Raw genomic sequence first — 14,534 nt, forward strand, 5'->3', positions numbered from 1 at the left:
TTACCTTTACTATGGGGCCAAGTCTCACAATGTGGCGCACGAAGAATTGTGAGCATTTGTTCTATTTAGCTTGTGCCCGTTTTTGGGAAACTATTCGATATTCTGACAAGTTAGTCTTCCATTAAAACCGACAGATTATTCCTGAGGCAATAAAAAAACCTTAGCTTTAACTAGGATCGCAGGTGTATGGATCTTGGTGAGATGATCGAACGCCAGACGACCCTGTTTTCTCTTTCTTACATGAACTTATGGATTAGATGTATGGAGTTGCGTGCAAGTTGCAACTCTATTCTCCTCCCTCTCCATCTTGCCGAAGGCCCAACGCGACAGCTCTAATTTTAAAATGCTTTAAAAAGAAGGGCACTAATTATCGATACTTCAGCGTTATCGATATTGTATGTGGTGCGTAATGCGTGTCATTACGCGGAACATTGACGAGACACAATAGCTGTTGCCATATCGTACGTAGTAAATGCCATAAGAGTAATACATGTTCCGCGTAATGGCTCATTTGAACACGACACGTCACAACACAGCCATGGAAAACACGCACTTTAAAAAAAGAAATAATATATTTTCTCAATTAACACGAATTTGAAAAGACTTGAACATGAATTGTAACTGCAATTGAAAATTGATTTCACATTGAAATTCCCGCGTTCGCGATCAAAATGCCAATAAAAACGCAAAATCAAGAGAGGATGGCGACTTGTTTTGTTTCGTAACGTGGCCAATTTGATATAAGGAATGCGCTCAACTCGAATTTTTATCGCAATTTTTCCGAGTTTCATATCTTCTTCAGTGCAAACTCGATTCTGCAAATCTATACAAGTTTATTACTTCAACTGTCGAAAACGTCCGCGGAAAGTCCGAAAATGAATTCGCCTATTCGAAAGCTTCCAGGCGTGAAGAAGCAGTTCCCGCACGTCCAACCCAAGGTTGACTGCAAGAGGCCAGCAATTCCATCCGCTGCGGCCTCAACTGCTCAGGGCAAACCGATCCAGGAGAGTCACCGCCCCAAATTGAAGACGAAATCGCCCACTGTCACCGGTGCGACGTCCTTCAAATCATCTCCCATTCAGGAACTGGTCAAACCTTTCCGCGCCAAGCCTGTTCCTCAAAGCCACTATGGCCAGCCGTTTCGACCTGTGCTGAGACGAAAGAGTCCTGTATCCACCGAGGCTCCAAAACTTGTGGAAGTTCCTGCTGCCGAGGCTGTTGAAGCCGCTCCATCTCAAGACGCAGTTGAGGAAGTTGCCGACGTCGATGTGGCTGTTGAAGTCCCTGCCGCAGAGGTTGCTGAAGCCGCTTCGTCTGCTGATGCCACCAATGTCGTTTCAGACGAAGTAGCAGAAGTTCCTGCTGTCGCAGAAGTTGTTGAAGTTGCTCCGGCCGTCGAAGTCGATGTCGTCATCGCTGAGGCCGTTGAGGAAGTTGTCGATGCTGCGCAGGTGATTGAAGACCTACCTGTTGCCGCAAAGGTTGTTGAAGCCGTTGACGAGGATGAAGTGGTGCCTCCCGTTGTAGCTTTGGCTGCTGAGGTCCCTGTTCCTTCTGAAGTGGTTTCTGGAGCTGAGAAGAAGAAGCGAAATCGCAAGAAGAAGAAAGCGTTTGCTCCGTATGTTCCACCTGCCCCGGAGGCTCCTGCCGGTCAAGTTGAACCACAAGTAGTCGACGAAGCTTGGGTCACCCAACTAACCAGGAAGCAAAAACGTAACATCTGTACCAACAGTGGACGTTCGGCAGCTAGGAAAGCCCAGCGCGAGGCTTTGGACCCTGATGCCCACATCTAAATCCCCCCCCCCCCCCCACGCCTTCACGGAGCGCCTGAAGAAGGTGCGCCTGAAGAGGTCGATGCAGTTTGGCATCTTTGTTTCGATCTTAAACTCTACAGATATCTACCAACATCCAGAATTGGTCCCATCCGTTCATCAGCATATTCGAGATTCTCTGTCTGAGCTTTGATTTTTCATTCATTGATGTCTTCGTGGCTATTTGGACGCAAGGAAAATGTCGGTATGGATGCGGCACTTGTCTCCGATAAAAAGTGCTTATCCGTAACCGACTTTTACGTGCGGACAATTGCCCCCCAAGCATTATGGTGATTACACAGCTCGTCGAGACGTCTCCAACACAATGAATCTCTATTCTGATCAATTCTGGTTTTTACGATCGCTTGGTTACGCTTGTAGCAAAATTCTTTTGTTTGTTTCTCCTCCTTTTTATTTTTCGATTGATCAACTACTTTAAACTGTTCTGTCAGTTTAAATTACACAAAATTTTTAAAACTCAATCAAGTTGTTATCTTATTTTATTCCTGACAATGTGATCTTAATGGCAAAATGCCTCTCTTGTCCTAACGCACACGAAGTTGACGGCCATTAGATTATCGTGAAACGATACGGTTCACGCACACACATAAAAAAAAACAAAGAACTGTTTATCTTAGATCAAATATGATTAGACATCGGCTGTAAAGTACATTTGATCTGTGACATTGAGACACGCCCTTTTTAGAAATTAGAAAGAAGGAAACCGCGGGAGGGCTAGGAATTTCGAATCTCGTCTAGTGCAATGCTAGACTCGACGTCTCTCTTTCTTAATTCTTAGGGTTTTCTTAAAACTAATTCAAAAATCTTCCTCCAGTAAATAAAGGAGGGAAAAAAAATTGGGCTAGACAGACCAAGGATGGTGGTGGTAATGTTTGTGTGTGGTGGGGTTGTGTCTTGTGAGTGATTTCTTTTCCATAGTCAAACTGAAAAACGTTCAGTACTGTACATATTGCCTCGCGACCAGCCTGCGACACACACATTGAATAGGTTTTCGATATGGAATGCCAGCCACGTTCAGTATAGTCACCATTGTAAATAAGCTGAGTAACGCATGTTAAGCTCCAGAGATGGTGGTGCGGCTGCCCTTTTTAGAAATTAGAAAGAAGGAAACCGCGGGAAGGCTAGGAATTTCAAATCTCGTCTAGCGCAATTGTAAACTGGACGTCTCTCTTTCTTAATTCTTGGGGTTTTCTAAAAAACTCGGGTTCAATAAAGGACTGAAACAAAGATATGATAATTAAATATAATTAAATAATTGGAACTAACACGATACAACAAGTTTTACGACGCGCATATTGAAAATATTAGTTCGATTCAAGTTTATTATTGATATTCAAATACATGCTGCGGTATGTACAATCTATATTTCAAACTCCCTTTCCGTGATTTTGAATTATTCTTTAGCATCTACCTTATTCTTCATCTCTTACCAGCTAAATGCTGCTGGCGCACCAGCAAGCACACAGGTTGCAACAGCACAACCAGCAGTTTTATTCGCTTGTAATAATGATAATAATGAAATGAGAAATCGAAAAAGAGAAAATTACGGCTGATGAATCACCATATAGTGTAGGAATGTTTACGAACATCGAATCATGTTTGTTTTCACGTTTATTCACATGTAAATACCGTACAACGATATTAAATAGGTAACAGGGACAAGGGTTCTGCCGAAAGACAGAACTATTACAGGAACGTAATGTCTGGGAGCCATTATAACTGTCATCGATTTGCTTTGTTTAGTCATTTTTTTTTTTCACTGTATATAAATTAGCATTGGGCAGCACGCGGTACCTGGCGTGCTAAATATTTTTCTTGACATATGTACATGTGCCGCCAAAACAAACTCAGTTCAACTGGGAAACGCTGACAAAGTAATGGCGAGAGTGTTGTTGTGACATGGAAAAAGTATAAGTGACAAAAACGAGTTTGAATTCTATCAAGCGCTATGAGGCTAACATGATGACGCTATTGCAATTAAAACTGTAAAGAAGCTAAAGGGCCGGACAAAAGATTTGGAAATTTTTTATTTAATTTTAGCGGGAACCTAAAGAATCGGTGTGATCTATCAGATCCAATCGTTTTCCGGATTTTAAAAATAATAATAATAATAATAAAAGAATGAGAGGATACCTATTAGGTAGGAATGGTTGGCCGCGTCTGTTACACAGTTGCAGTCTAGTCTACGTAGTCGGCAATTCTAGATCAGTAATATACCTGCGGTATTTGATTTTGACATAAGAAGGTTGGCTTCATTTTTAATTTACATGCAAGACGTGAGCGGAAAAGTTATTGTAAGTGTTGAAGGGGAGGGTACAATAAGTTTTATTTCATTGATGTACGTTTACCATTTTTTTTTTGTTTGTTTGTTTGAAATATTCAACTTGAAATTGGGCGTTACCCCGATTCAAGCAATCAGACTGTAATAGGACCGGAACGAAAAGGAAAAAAAGTCTAAAGCGAACAGGAAATAATAATAATAATAAGAGCGTGGGGGGGGGGGGGGGATTGATGAAATTTCGACAGTGTTTACCCATCGAGCGCTAATCGATCGTACGGGCATAACTACATTTGCTTTTTTTTTTACATAGCGCATTCCAACACATCATTAGTTATTTTTTTTTTGTTTTTGTTCTATGTTATTCGCTCGCGTAAACGAATGCCGTCCATGCTGGTAGATGCCAGTGAACTAAGTATCTATTGCTTCCTGTTGTCTTTCGTCCGTGAATGGTGAGCCGGCTTTGAATTCGAGTGAGTGTGCTGCTGACTTTGATGGTGTTGCATCATCCTCTGCATGAACAGGTTGGTGGGGCGTAACTGGAAACGGGAGCCATCAATTTCGGCACGCGTCGTTTCCTCTTCTTCGGTGTCACGGAACAGATCGTGATCTTCGAGGGTAGCCAACGTAGGCACTGGAGACGGTGTGGAACGATGGTTGAATGCCTGACCGTGGCCCAAGCGACTTGTCGATGGATTCATAGTCCTGTGATGCTTGCCGACCTGATGAGCCGTTGGATTGTAGGGCACGCCATGCTTTGCCGAATGATTGTTGACTCGAAAGACGGCCTCATCTGCCTGTTCTTCTTGAGAAGCGTGAACAGCCTGGACAGAATGCTGGTGTCGGTGTCTTCTAGGGGATGATTCGTCCATTAATTCGGCGAAAGCATCACCGTCGTCATTGCTAGTGCTTTCCATGTCGTCGCTTCTACCTCTGGCTGCATTCGATGGCACCTCGAACACGCTTTTACCTTCTGGCATTTCAATCAGGGTTAGCTCGAGGACAGGCGAGGCCACATTAGCCGGATCGGTGAGTTCGTCTGACCGTGCAGAACCTGTTTATTAAAAATTGCAATGATGAACTGTCCATTAAATGTGCAAGCAGAAGCGTTTGGTGGAAGAAGGGCTCTTGGATGTGGCTTACCACTTTCTGGAGAGCAATTGCGCGGGCGGAAGAATTGAGTGATTGGTTTACGTTGGCCGTCTGTGTCTTCGACTTCGATGACAAGTCCAAAGTTACGGCCACCTGGGGCAAGCCACCATCGAGCAGCCAGCTTGATGTCCAACTCCATGTAACCCTCTTCTTTGGCCAAAGCCATCTGCGAGTCGAGCAACTTCTTCTTCTGAACTGCAAATATCGAACAACAAAAAACAAACAAACAAACGAAATTGATTATTATTTTGTGGATTTCAAGGCTTAATATCGCCTAATTTATAATCATTGAATGCTCAGTTTAGAACAACATGTTTCGTACCACGATTGCGTTTCAAGGCGCGAGTATAATTGTGGACTGAAACTCGTATTTTCTCTTCGTAAGAAGCATGCAATGGAGGCTCGAAGAAGGGCACGGCTTTCAACGTTTGGACATTCGGTTCCAGTCTATCGGACGCCAGATTCGCATCTGCCGATTCCGTAGGCGAAGAGGTCGATGGCATTGCCTCTCCCTGCAATACGAATTTTTTTTTAAATTTTAACAATCGAAAACTAATGGCTTTTCATCGGTACATATTATCACTGGCACCTGACAACCATCTATTTTTTTTTTTTTTTTATTTACCTCAGCGAATTTGAATAGACGTAACTTGGCCGCGGTGACGTAGAGTTGGTAGCCATGGCGAGTTTGAGATTGAATGCCGCTCAGGTTAAAAAACAAGTGCAGCGATAAAGGTAAAGTGGCTCCTGTAGACCACATTTCATCATCCGTATGTTTTGGGGTTTCACCTGTCATTTTTAATTTTAAAAAAACCAAACATGAAATGAGGAAGGTGAACTCTCTCTCTCTTTGTGACTCGTGTAATGTATCATACATGATGGCTGTAGGTAGCGGGTACGTTCATAGAGGTCGGCTGTGGCGTCTGGACGCGAGAAAGGCGAAAAGAACGGAGGAATCGGACCGAGCGGCGAGCCGCCTGATGGCATTTGAGGACGACCGTTTTGGTTGACAAAATCCAATATGTTGCGGATGACCTCCTGTTTGCGTTGAAAGGCCGACCTAAAAACGACCAAATGATTAGCAAAATTGCTACAACAAACTCAATGGGTAGTAGGTTAAAGAAATACAAACGCGAAAGAATTTCTGTTTTCATTCAAACTAACTAAAGCAGAATCAAGTGTAAGGGAGCCAAAACAAACTATGAAATCTGCTTTTTTTTAAAGGGGAATATCATTCAGAAAGATGAGAAAGCGGCCAAGGTAAGACTATACAGGAGCATGTTTTCATAATTTTGTTTTTCAATCGGAGCAATCCGTGATTTTATATTAGACGTTCCGTGGTTTGCATAATTCGTACAGGCGTAATGTATAGTTCTATGGAATCTCTAGACTACCCCAAATCTATATGCGAAATGCATTCATGCAGGCGTTTCATGAAACATTCCAAAGCTCTAAAGCAAGGGCTAGAGAAAGTAACGAGCTGCAACAAGAAATATGTGTACATAGAGAACAACAGCTTATGACTAACGTCACTGCCGAATTTCTTTATGTCCAAGACGTTCGATTTAATGGCAAAGAGGATACAAGATTCAATTTTCATGCTGAAATGCATTCGTAAAGAGGATGCATTAAATTTAAAAAAAAAAGAAAAACACTTCTCTGCAATTAACTTCGCACACGGTTAACCAACTTCATGGTCGTAAATTGCGGGATGAAACTTCCCAAAAAGTTTAATAGGGTCCTTAAGATATGCTGATCAGTTCATTAAAGTTGGGAAGAGCGCTTCCTTGTGGTTTTCATTTTTATGCTTGACTGTCTTTTCGGCGTTTTTTTTTTTTTGGTTAATGTTTTTCTTGACTATAATGTAGCACATCATTGAAAACGATATAGTAGAAATACAGCATACGAACTTTTAATTACTTCATTTCATCTTTTTGGTGTGCCGGCAAACCGATTTTCCCCATTTACGTGTTGTTTTCCCTGCATTTTTTTTTCTTTACTCGGAGATACAAAAATATTAGACGACAAGGTGTACGTGGGCGGCATATCGGTCCATTCAAATTTCAACTACTATGGCGAACCGTATACCTGGATCGACGACGAAGCGCGGACATCAAAGTGAAGTTTAGCGTTTCATTCATTCATAGAAGGAACAAATTGTGAAATTCGATCACAGGTTTATGATGGGAATTAGCTTCTTGGACCTCTGCCATGGACGCATTGCGTATCTTATTTTCTATTGCAGTGTATGGTTTACATTGCGTTCGACAAAGATCTGTCAGGAGGAAAAGGAAAGCTCGTCTTCACGAACGAACCACTTCAGTTGGCTTATTTTTTTTCATTACGCCTGCCGTTCCACTGAGTATCTACATCTAGAAATTCGTTTGAAGGGAACACACTCGAAAAAAGAACCCGGCACGAAATGCTTATTGGAATGTCTTCAGCCGCTTCTAATTTAAATTCAAATCCAACAAAGTTGCTGATTTCATTCTTCCGTACGTTTGCCTTTTAAAACAACGAACTATTCATTACGGAAGAAATTAATAGATGATTAAAAAGCAATCATGAACGAATGCAATCCTTCCTTCTGTAAAACACTGCGCACGAGTGCAATTCCAGTTTACTGGTTGTGCGTGGGGGGGGGGCAAGGCACACAAACGTGAAAGTTATTTAACTTACAAGTTTCCGCCAGCGTCACGGACCTCACGCGCAACGTAAACACAGAGGTGTCCATGCTAAGAGCCAGCACTTCTTTCCAGACATCTTATACTTTTATGGGGAAGAGACAGACAGACAGACAGACCGAACAGGAACTTTGTTTAACATCCGAAAAAAAAAAAAAAATACACGATGTGAAAATAAAATGAAAAGGGAAAAGGAAGAACAAGAGGAAAAGAAAACAAAGAAGAAGAAGCATGGATAGTAAAGGCAGACGAAAGAGGACGGGGAATGAGGAATGCAGGCACGCCAACTGGAATAGGAAAAATAAAAAGAGCGTGTCGGCAAACACTTCGCCAAAGAGACCGAACGAGCCTTTTCGGAGGCGAAAGACGGAAAGCGATGGAGGGGTCAGGGTCAGCCCGGCTCAAAAAGAAAAGGAAAGAGAGTTGATGCGGGTAGGAAAATCAGCCAATAGGAAACGAAGGGGAACCTGTGAAAATAAATGGCTCCCCGTCGACAGACTATACTTCTATGGCCCTGCTTTTCATTTCACCACTTCCGTTACAAATGAAGACAGACCGAGAGTGTCGAGACACTTGAAAGATGGATGGGGAGTGTGACGAGGGGGAGAGACAGAACCGATCGTTGGTATGCCCGTATTGGAATTTTTCACAAATATCTTTTACACTCGTACCAGGCACGGAAAGATATTGCCCATTTTTTTTTTTAAGGGAGAAAATAAGTTAAAAGCGGAAAGAAAATAAAACTGGGGAGGGAGAAGCGATACAGTAGAAGGGAGGCATGTTGAATGGCTTCCCATACACGAGGCGGGAATTTAGAAAATGAACAGGAAAAAAAAGGTACATTTTTTTTTAATGTCCATTAGTATTGTTGAATTTTGGAACACAGCCTCTAGTACCTGGCCCGTTTTTGCTACAAGTTGTCAATGCAGTCATAGATTTTTAATGGAGTAGATCTAAACTCCGACGATGCAATCTGTGAGGATTGACCATCTCTGTTCAGCCGGACGGTTTCACTGCACGGTGGACATTCACACAAAGGCAGTGTGTTAACATTCGTGGAGTTGTAAAACGCCCTTGCGTTTTTTATGGACGGACACTGTTTCATTCTGCTCGCATCCCAAGCCTCCCTTCAGCCGACCCCTTCGTGTTCCGTCTATACAACTGTCCCTATCGACTTAGCTTTCTCACCACATTCATGCAGCCTCCTCCTAGCTTGCCTAGAGCGTGCGTACGTGCGAGTGCCATTCATCCATTCATCCATTCATTGGAAACGAGAGCCGAGCCTCTTTCCCGCCGAACGCAAATCGAAGAAGTCGAGTTGCCGCCGCCACAATTGTGTTTTGGGCTTCTAAAAATGACCGCCTTTAAACGAAAGCAAATGCTGTGGGATTCTTTCAAGCGGCTGCATTTCAATTAGTCTGTACCACAAGACATGGGAATTAAAAAAACAAAAACAGGGCGATAGCCACGCTAAGGTAGACAAACGTAAATGAGTTACGATCATAAATTGAAGCTATTTTTGCCGCAGGACCAATTTTGGGGATTTTAAGATAACATTTCTTGTTCTACGAGATATGACGATCGATTTACCTGCGTTGAAATCATTGATAAAATGCGCGTTTGCGGGAGAACTTATGCGACTTCGTGATCGCAAGCCTGTTGGTCCTTTGAGTTAGAAAGGGCCACCGTGGAACTTTGAATGAAGCATTGAATGATGATTTGAAATGATTCCCACACGAATCATCATAAACGAAGTTCAGAAACAAACGTAAGGAAAACTGCTAAAAATAGTTTTCTTTTGCACTTTGAATCTAATGGAAACATGAATCGAAATGGTTCAAGCCTAACCAGGAAAACTGGTAAAAAAAACAAAAAACAAAAAATAAGGAGTCCGCAGCCATAAAATAAAACCATTTAATGTTAACAGAAAATTTGAAGGAAAAACAAAAATACATATTGGTAACAATTATTTATCGTCTTTACCCGGACATTTTCCCCACTACAGCGTTTTAGTGGCCGAACCCGTAAGGGTGACACGTGTAAGTACCAAAGAAGTAGCCTATAACACCCAACCATTCATACTGCCTTGCTACCCAACATGTTTTTACCGATAGTACCGTGTTAGTCATCGCCTTAATTGTCAGCTCATATCTAAGGATTCCCACTCGTCACTCCTCTAATATACTTGACTTGGAAATGCGCATCAGGCTGTTTAGAGGACGCTACTGAAAGCGCCAAGGTTACTGGTTTAATTTTAAGCTGCATCGGACATAATCTGGTTAGGAACCATCGTTGCATTTTTCTAAGTTCACGCTGATGGACTTTACAACTACAAAACTTAAACAAAAAATAATAATAACAAGGCCACCTGATGCTCGATGTTTTGTTCGCTATTGGCAGCCTTTTATCCTTACGGTCAGCCATTGGAAACATGAATCGCGTTACCTGGTCTATGGTAAATCTATAGACGCGCCCGTGCGCTTTTTGTTTTTCTATTCATTTATTTCAACGTTTTTTTTTTTCTTTTACTTTTTCTTCTATCTTCGTGTCTGTCTTCTACACGTCTGCCTTTTTCCTAGGAAAACACGTCTGCCGTTCGTAGGATCTGGTTGTAACCAGTCGGTGGCAGGGACAATAAAAACAAAACGGGTCTTGTCGATAGTCCAACGAATGTATAGACTATGCAATCCAATTGAAAGCTATATCTAAATAATGAATCTGTGTTAAAATAGACGCTAATGAATCTAATCTCAAATGGACAGCTAGACGCAACCATCATCCTATACGTCATTGCTGCCCTAAATCACGTGATTAGTTAGCCTAAATAGAGTGTTTGATATCAGGCGTTTTTCTTTTCACATGGAAACTAACAAGTAAAAGTAGACAAGCTAGTCGGGACTCGGGAGTTCAGTCCAAATATTTGCGTTAAAATCGAAGCTACTTGAATGACGTCGGGAAGTTCCCCTCCCATAAAAACTTGAACAAAAAAAAAAAGAAGTGCAGACGTATGATAAAAAAAAATGAAAACGAGTTAAGAAGTTTTGTTTTGTTGTTATTTGGTCGCTTTTTTATCTGTCATGAATTTCCCCACCACTATTGACAATAATCAACATTTGATTTGAAATGACGCAAACCACCCGACAAAACAAGAAAGTTGGAACGTGCACTTTCTGCCCCGAGCGGGACATGAAAGTTCTTGTTCAACGATGCTTGAAATGATTCAAAATTTAACCATTACGACGCCGCCACCCTAATTTATAACTAAGTTGCTCAACAAGATCATAGTTAAATCCGCACAGTTGTAAATGAGAACAAAATATTCATCAAGTTAACAAATCCAACCGGCAAACAAGGCGATTAATTATCTGCACCGCTTTACAATATGAAGACCGATTTGTTTTGGTTTAGTTGACGTTGTCAATTGGACGAATAAGAGGGTCAGCAACTGTCAATGCTTGATAGCGATAACAGCATGCACGTCATACTTATATCCAATCGTTCTTTCAAAATTCAAATGGACTCTAATAAAGGGTAATCCCCTATTCGTTTCCCCGGAAGAAACAAGGAACGGGTTTTTATAATTGCGTTTTCAGTGCATTTGCAATATGCAGAGCATTCCACTACAAAGTTATTGCATGATCAAACAATCGCATTGGTTGCGTTATCTATCAAAAGTCATTGCCGGCAAAGAGAGGGAGGAAAAATGCAATCAGCGAGCATAAATACTAATAGCTTGTAGTTGCACAGCTACTTCGACACTATCTATTTAGGCTAGGCTGAAATATAGGAGATGTGCAAAACGAGGAATTGCGATGTCATCAATGATCCTTACCTGGTGCTCATATTAACAGTCACATTTGATCTGAAATATCGAAAAAAAAAACGAAACAAGAAGAACAAGAAAATAATAACAATAATTTAAAAAAAACACCTCTGATGATTATAATTAAACTAAACTACTAAGCCTTTCAATAAAGGTTAAAAATAATAATAATTTTTCGTTTGTAAAAGGATATGCGTTATGATGTACAATCATCTGTAACACTGACATCATGTGATTGGTGTCGAACAATCACAACACGAAGAGCAAAATGTACCCTTCGTCAGGTATAGTTACTTCAATTATAATCGAAGTAGTTAATCTTTAACTGGCTCAAAAATAATTTAAAGTGTTGAGATAAAAGGACTGTAATCATCGTGACAGGATTGATGAATGAGGGGGTTGTGCGATATTTGAATATGGAGACTTCCTGCCACCGCTGGATGCGTGGGAGTGTGCGGCATTTGAAGTTCTATACGCCCAATATTGAATTCATAACCAAATTAAGCGATAAAAAAACAGCAGACTAATTCCTAATGCTGTATAGAAGTATTACTCGTCATTAAGGGTGTAGGAGTTGAATTGGGCAAACAAACAAAAATTCAAAACAGAATAAAAATAAAGTCACGAATGTCTAATTTTTCACGCGGGAAACGCGTAGATTCCCGAACCGTAAAATCAGAGGCGATATAAATCGTATACCAGTACGCAATAGAGTTCTAAAAGACCCTTACGTAACATCAATAGGAAACCGGCAATAACTTGACAATCTTTTGCGTGCCACTACAACAACTTAGCTATTCCAATATTCGCCTTACACTTGCCTTTTTCTTTTTAAATATAATTTCCTTAATTTAAATTCCAATTTTAAAAATGGCAATTTACCCCAACAAAAAGGGGAAAAACAACGAAAGTATGTCAGTGGGTATTTTTTTTTTTTTACCTATTTCGCTGATGAATGATAATTTGAGCGTCTAGACTGGACGCAGGTGATGCCGCCTCCGGTAGGTGCAGCGACGACAAGTGCTGCTCGTGTTGTTGATGGCGATTGATGGTTGGCGGCAAATGGCGATGATTGACACTGGCGGAATGACGGGTGGCGATTTGCTTTTGACGAGAAGCCTCCACATCTTCGTTGCTAACGTTATAGAGACGAAGCAGATCTTCGACATAGGGCGACGTTGACGATGCAGCGGAAGCAGCCGTGGCCGTCTCGAAAAGCGGAAGACACTCAGTCACCGTCAGCGCTAACACGAAGCATAACAAACATTGAGCCGCAGCCCGTTCAGAAACAAACGTTTTCATTCTGACTGCTTTCGCTCGTCCGCGCTTGATGTTCAACATTCGGGCAGAGAAAAAATGAAAGGATCAACGAAAAAGTTTGGTTACGAAACCAAAGAGCTACCGCGAAAAAATGTTATTTCGTTCAAAACCAAAAAAATAGTTCAATCAAGGAAGGGCAAGTTGTTAATTGGTATCGCTAGCAATGAATGATCTTCCAATTTTGAATCGAATAGTCGAGATAGTTTTCTTTTTCTTTTTAAGTGCGCACAAGTTTGGGACGAGCCGCGGAAACGGCGGGAGTCGGAGCGAGAGTGGCGAACGATAGCTAAAACCCGACGATAGAGACTGCTGAGACTGAAGCGATGGTACGACAGGGTGGGTGGTGGAGGAGGGAGGAGGGAGGCGAGGCAGAGAATGGGGAGAGAGACACGACGTGCGCTCGAGCGGAGGCGGAAGGACGGACTGAAGGCGGTACGCTCTGGCCGGTGCAAAGTCTTGAGGTGGTCCGGGATGGCCGAGAGACCAAGCCAAAAAAAAAAATAAAATAAAATAAAATAAAAACACATAGGAACGAAGGAGGAAGAAAGAGAGAAAGGGAGCTGAAGAAAAGTCAGACAGAGAATGAAAAAATAAAAAAAAAAAAGAAGAAGGACAGACAGACGGAGAAGAAGAAAAGAGACGAGACAAAGGGAGAGAGAGAGAAGAGGGGACCAAAAAAAGACAGAGAGAAGAGACTCTTTGCCTAAAATTCATCAACTTACTCTGTGAGGAGGTTGGTTTCTGTTTGGTCGGTGGGTTGTGTGGGTGTGTGCGATGGTGAACGTGTCTGATGTGCGTGCGTGTGTCTGGTATGCACACACGTATATATGCTCGCATATTGTCCTATTGGCGTGTGTGGTAGAGCGCTAAAAGATTCTCTCGCGTCCCAGACCTTTGGCTCGCATGAGTGGATGGTGGAATACGAACCGGTGAAAAATAAACAGGAACAAAAAGGAACAGGATTTTTTTTTTTTATATAGAAATTATTGTACAAGAAAACGAAAAATTAAAAAAAACGACTGGGGCAAAAAGAAGAAAAGAAACATTCCAATTCTTGGAGCTGCCGAATGAAAATGAACGAACGAAACAAGGCTGGCCATTGATACGTTTTCACTTTATATCGTTTCTCCGAAGTCAAATATCAATCGGGTAAATAAAAGAAAAAAAAGCCCATCAAAGCGAAAAGAAAGCAAGCACAGTAGTCAAAGGTAGACTATTGAAAAACGGAAAAAAAAAAAAAAAAATAAATAAATAAAGAATGCTTGGAAAAAAAAAAAAAAAAAAAAAAGTATATCCAGTACATGTATTTATAAATTAAAAAAATAAGAAAAAAGAAAAATGTAAAAAAGGGAGGAGTCTGCCGCCAGCGTAGGATGGGATCTCAGCACTGTTGTTGGGAAAAACCAGCTGCTAGAAAAAAAAAAATAAATAAATAAAAAATAAAA

The 14,534-nt window shown here is 41.4% G+C and overlaps 2 protein-coding genes across 3 annotated transcripts; one reads left to right on the plus strand and one right to left on the minus strand.

The window, feature by feature from the left end:
- The first annotated feature begins 875 nt into the window (after positions 1-875).
- LOC130695540 (magnetosome-associated protein MamJ-like) lies at positions 876-1,793 on the plus strand. The gene has a single exon (XM_057518682.1). It carries the CDS (start codon positions 876-878, stop codon positions 1,791-1,793), a length of 918 nt encoding a protein of 305 aa, XP_057374665.1.
- A 1,632-nt stretch (positions 1,794-3,425) lies between these two features.
- LOC130695495 (uncharacterized) lies at positions 3,426-13,326 on the minus strand. 2 transcript variants are annotated; one of them, XM_057518637.2, is made up of 7 exons: positions 12,710-13,326; positions 11,779-11,808; positions 6,138-6,322; positions 5,888-6,051; positions 5,585-5,774; positions 5,254-5,457; positions 3,426-5,164 (listed from the first exon to the last, which is right to left on the minus strand). In XM_057518637.2, exons 1-7 carry the CDS (start codon positions 13,108-13,110, stop codon positions 4,530-4,532), a joined length of 1,809 nt encoding a protein of 602 aa, XP_057374620.1. In that variant the 5' UTR covers positions 13,111-13,326; the 3' UTR covers positions 3,426-4,529. The 2 variants fall into 2 exon arrangements, with proteins under 2 accessions (XP_057374620.1, XP_057374621.1); XM_057518638.2 differs by lacking the exon at positions 11,779-11,808 and having other exon boundaries at positions 12,710-13,325.
- Positions 13,327-14,534: the final 1,208 nt, after the last annotated feature.

The sequence above is a fragment of the Daphnia carinata genome, chromosome 7 (assembly GCF_022539665.2).
Source record: "Daphnia carinata strain CSIRO-1 chromosome 7, CSIRO_AGI_Dcar_HiC_V3, whole genome shotgun sequence".
In the NCBI taxonomy this organism is placed as follows: Eukaryota; Metazoa; Arthropoda; class Branchiopoda; order Diplostraca; family Daphniidae; genus Daphnia; species Daphnia carinata.

Excerpts from the sequence above, each read along its gene's own strand:
- LOC130695540 (XM_057518682.1), top strand. The coding sequence starts at position 876 with ATGAATTCGCCTATTCGAAAGCTTCCAGGCGTGAAGAAGCAGTTCCCG.
- LOC130695495 (XM_057518637.2), bottom strand. The coding sequence starts at position 13,110 with ATGTTGAACATCAAGCGCGGACGAGCGAAAGCAGTCAGAATGAAAACG. Across the intron at positions 6,323-11,778 it reads ACTGTTAATATGAGCACCAG|GTCGGCCTTTCAACGCAAAC; the intron begins GTAAGGATCATT and ends GGTCGTTTTTAG. Across the intron at positions 6,052-6,137 it reads CCGCTACCTACAGCCATCAT|GTGAAACCCCAAAACATACG; the intron begins GTATGATACATT and ends TAAAAATGACAG.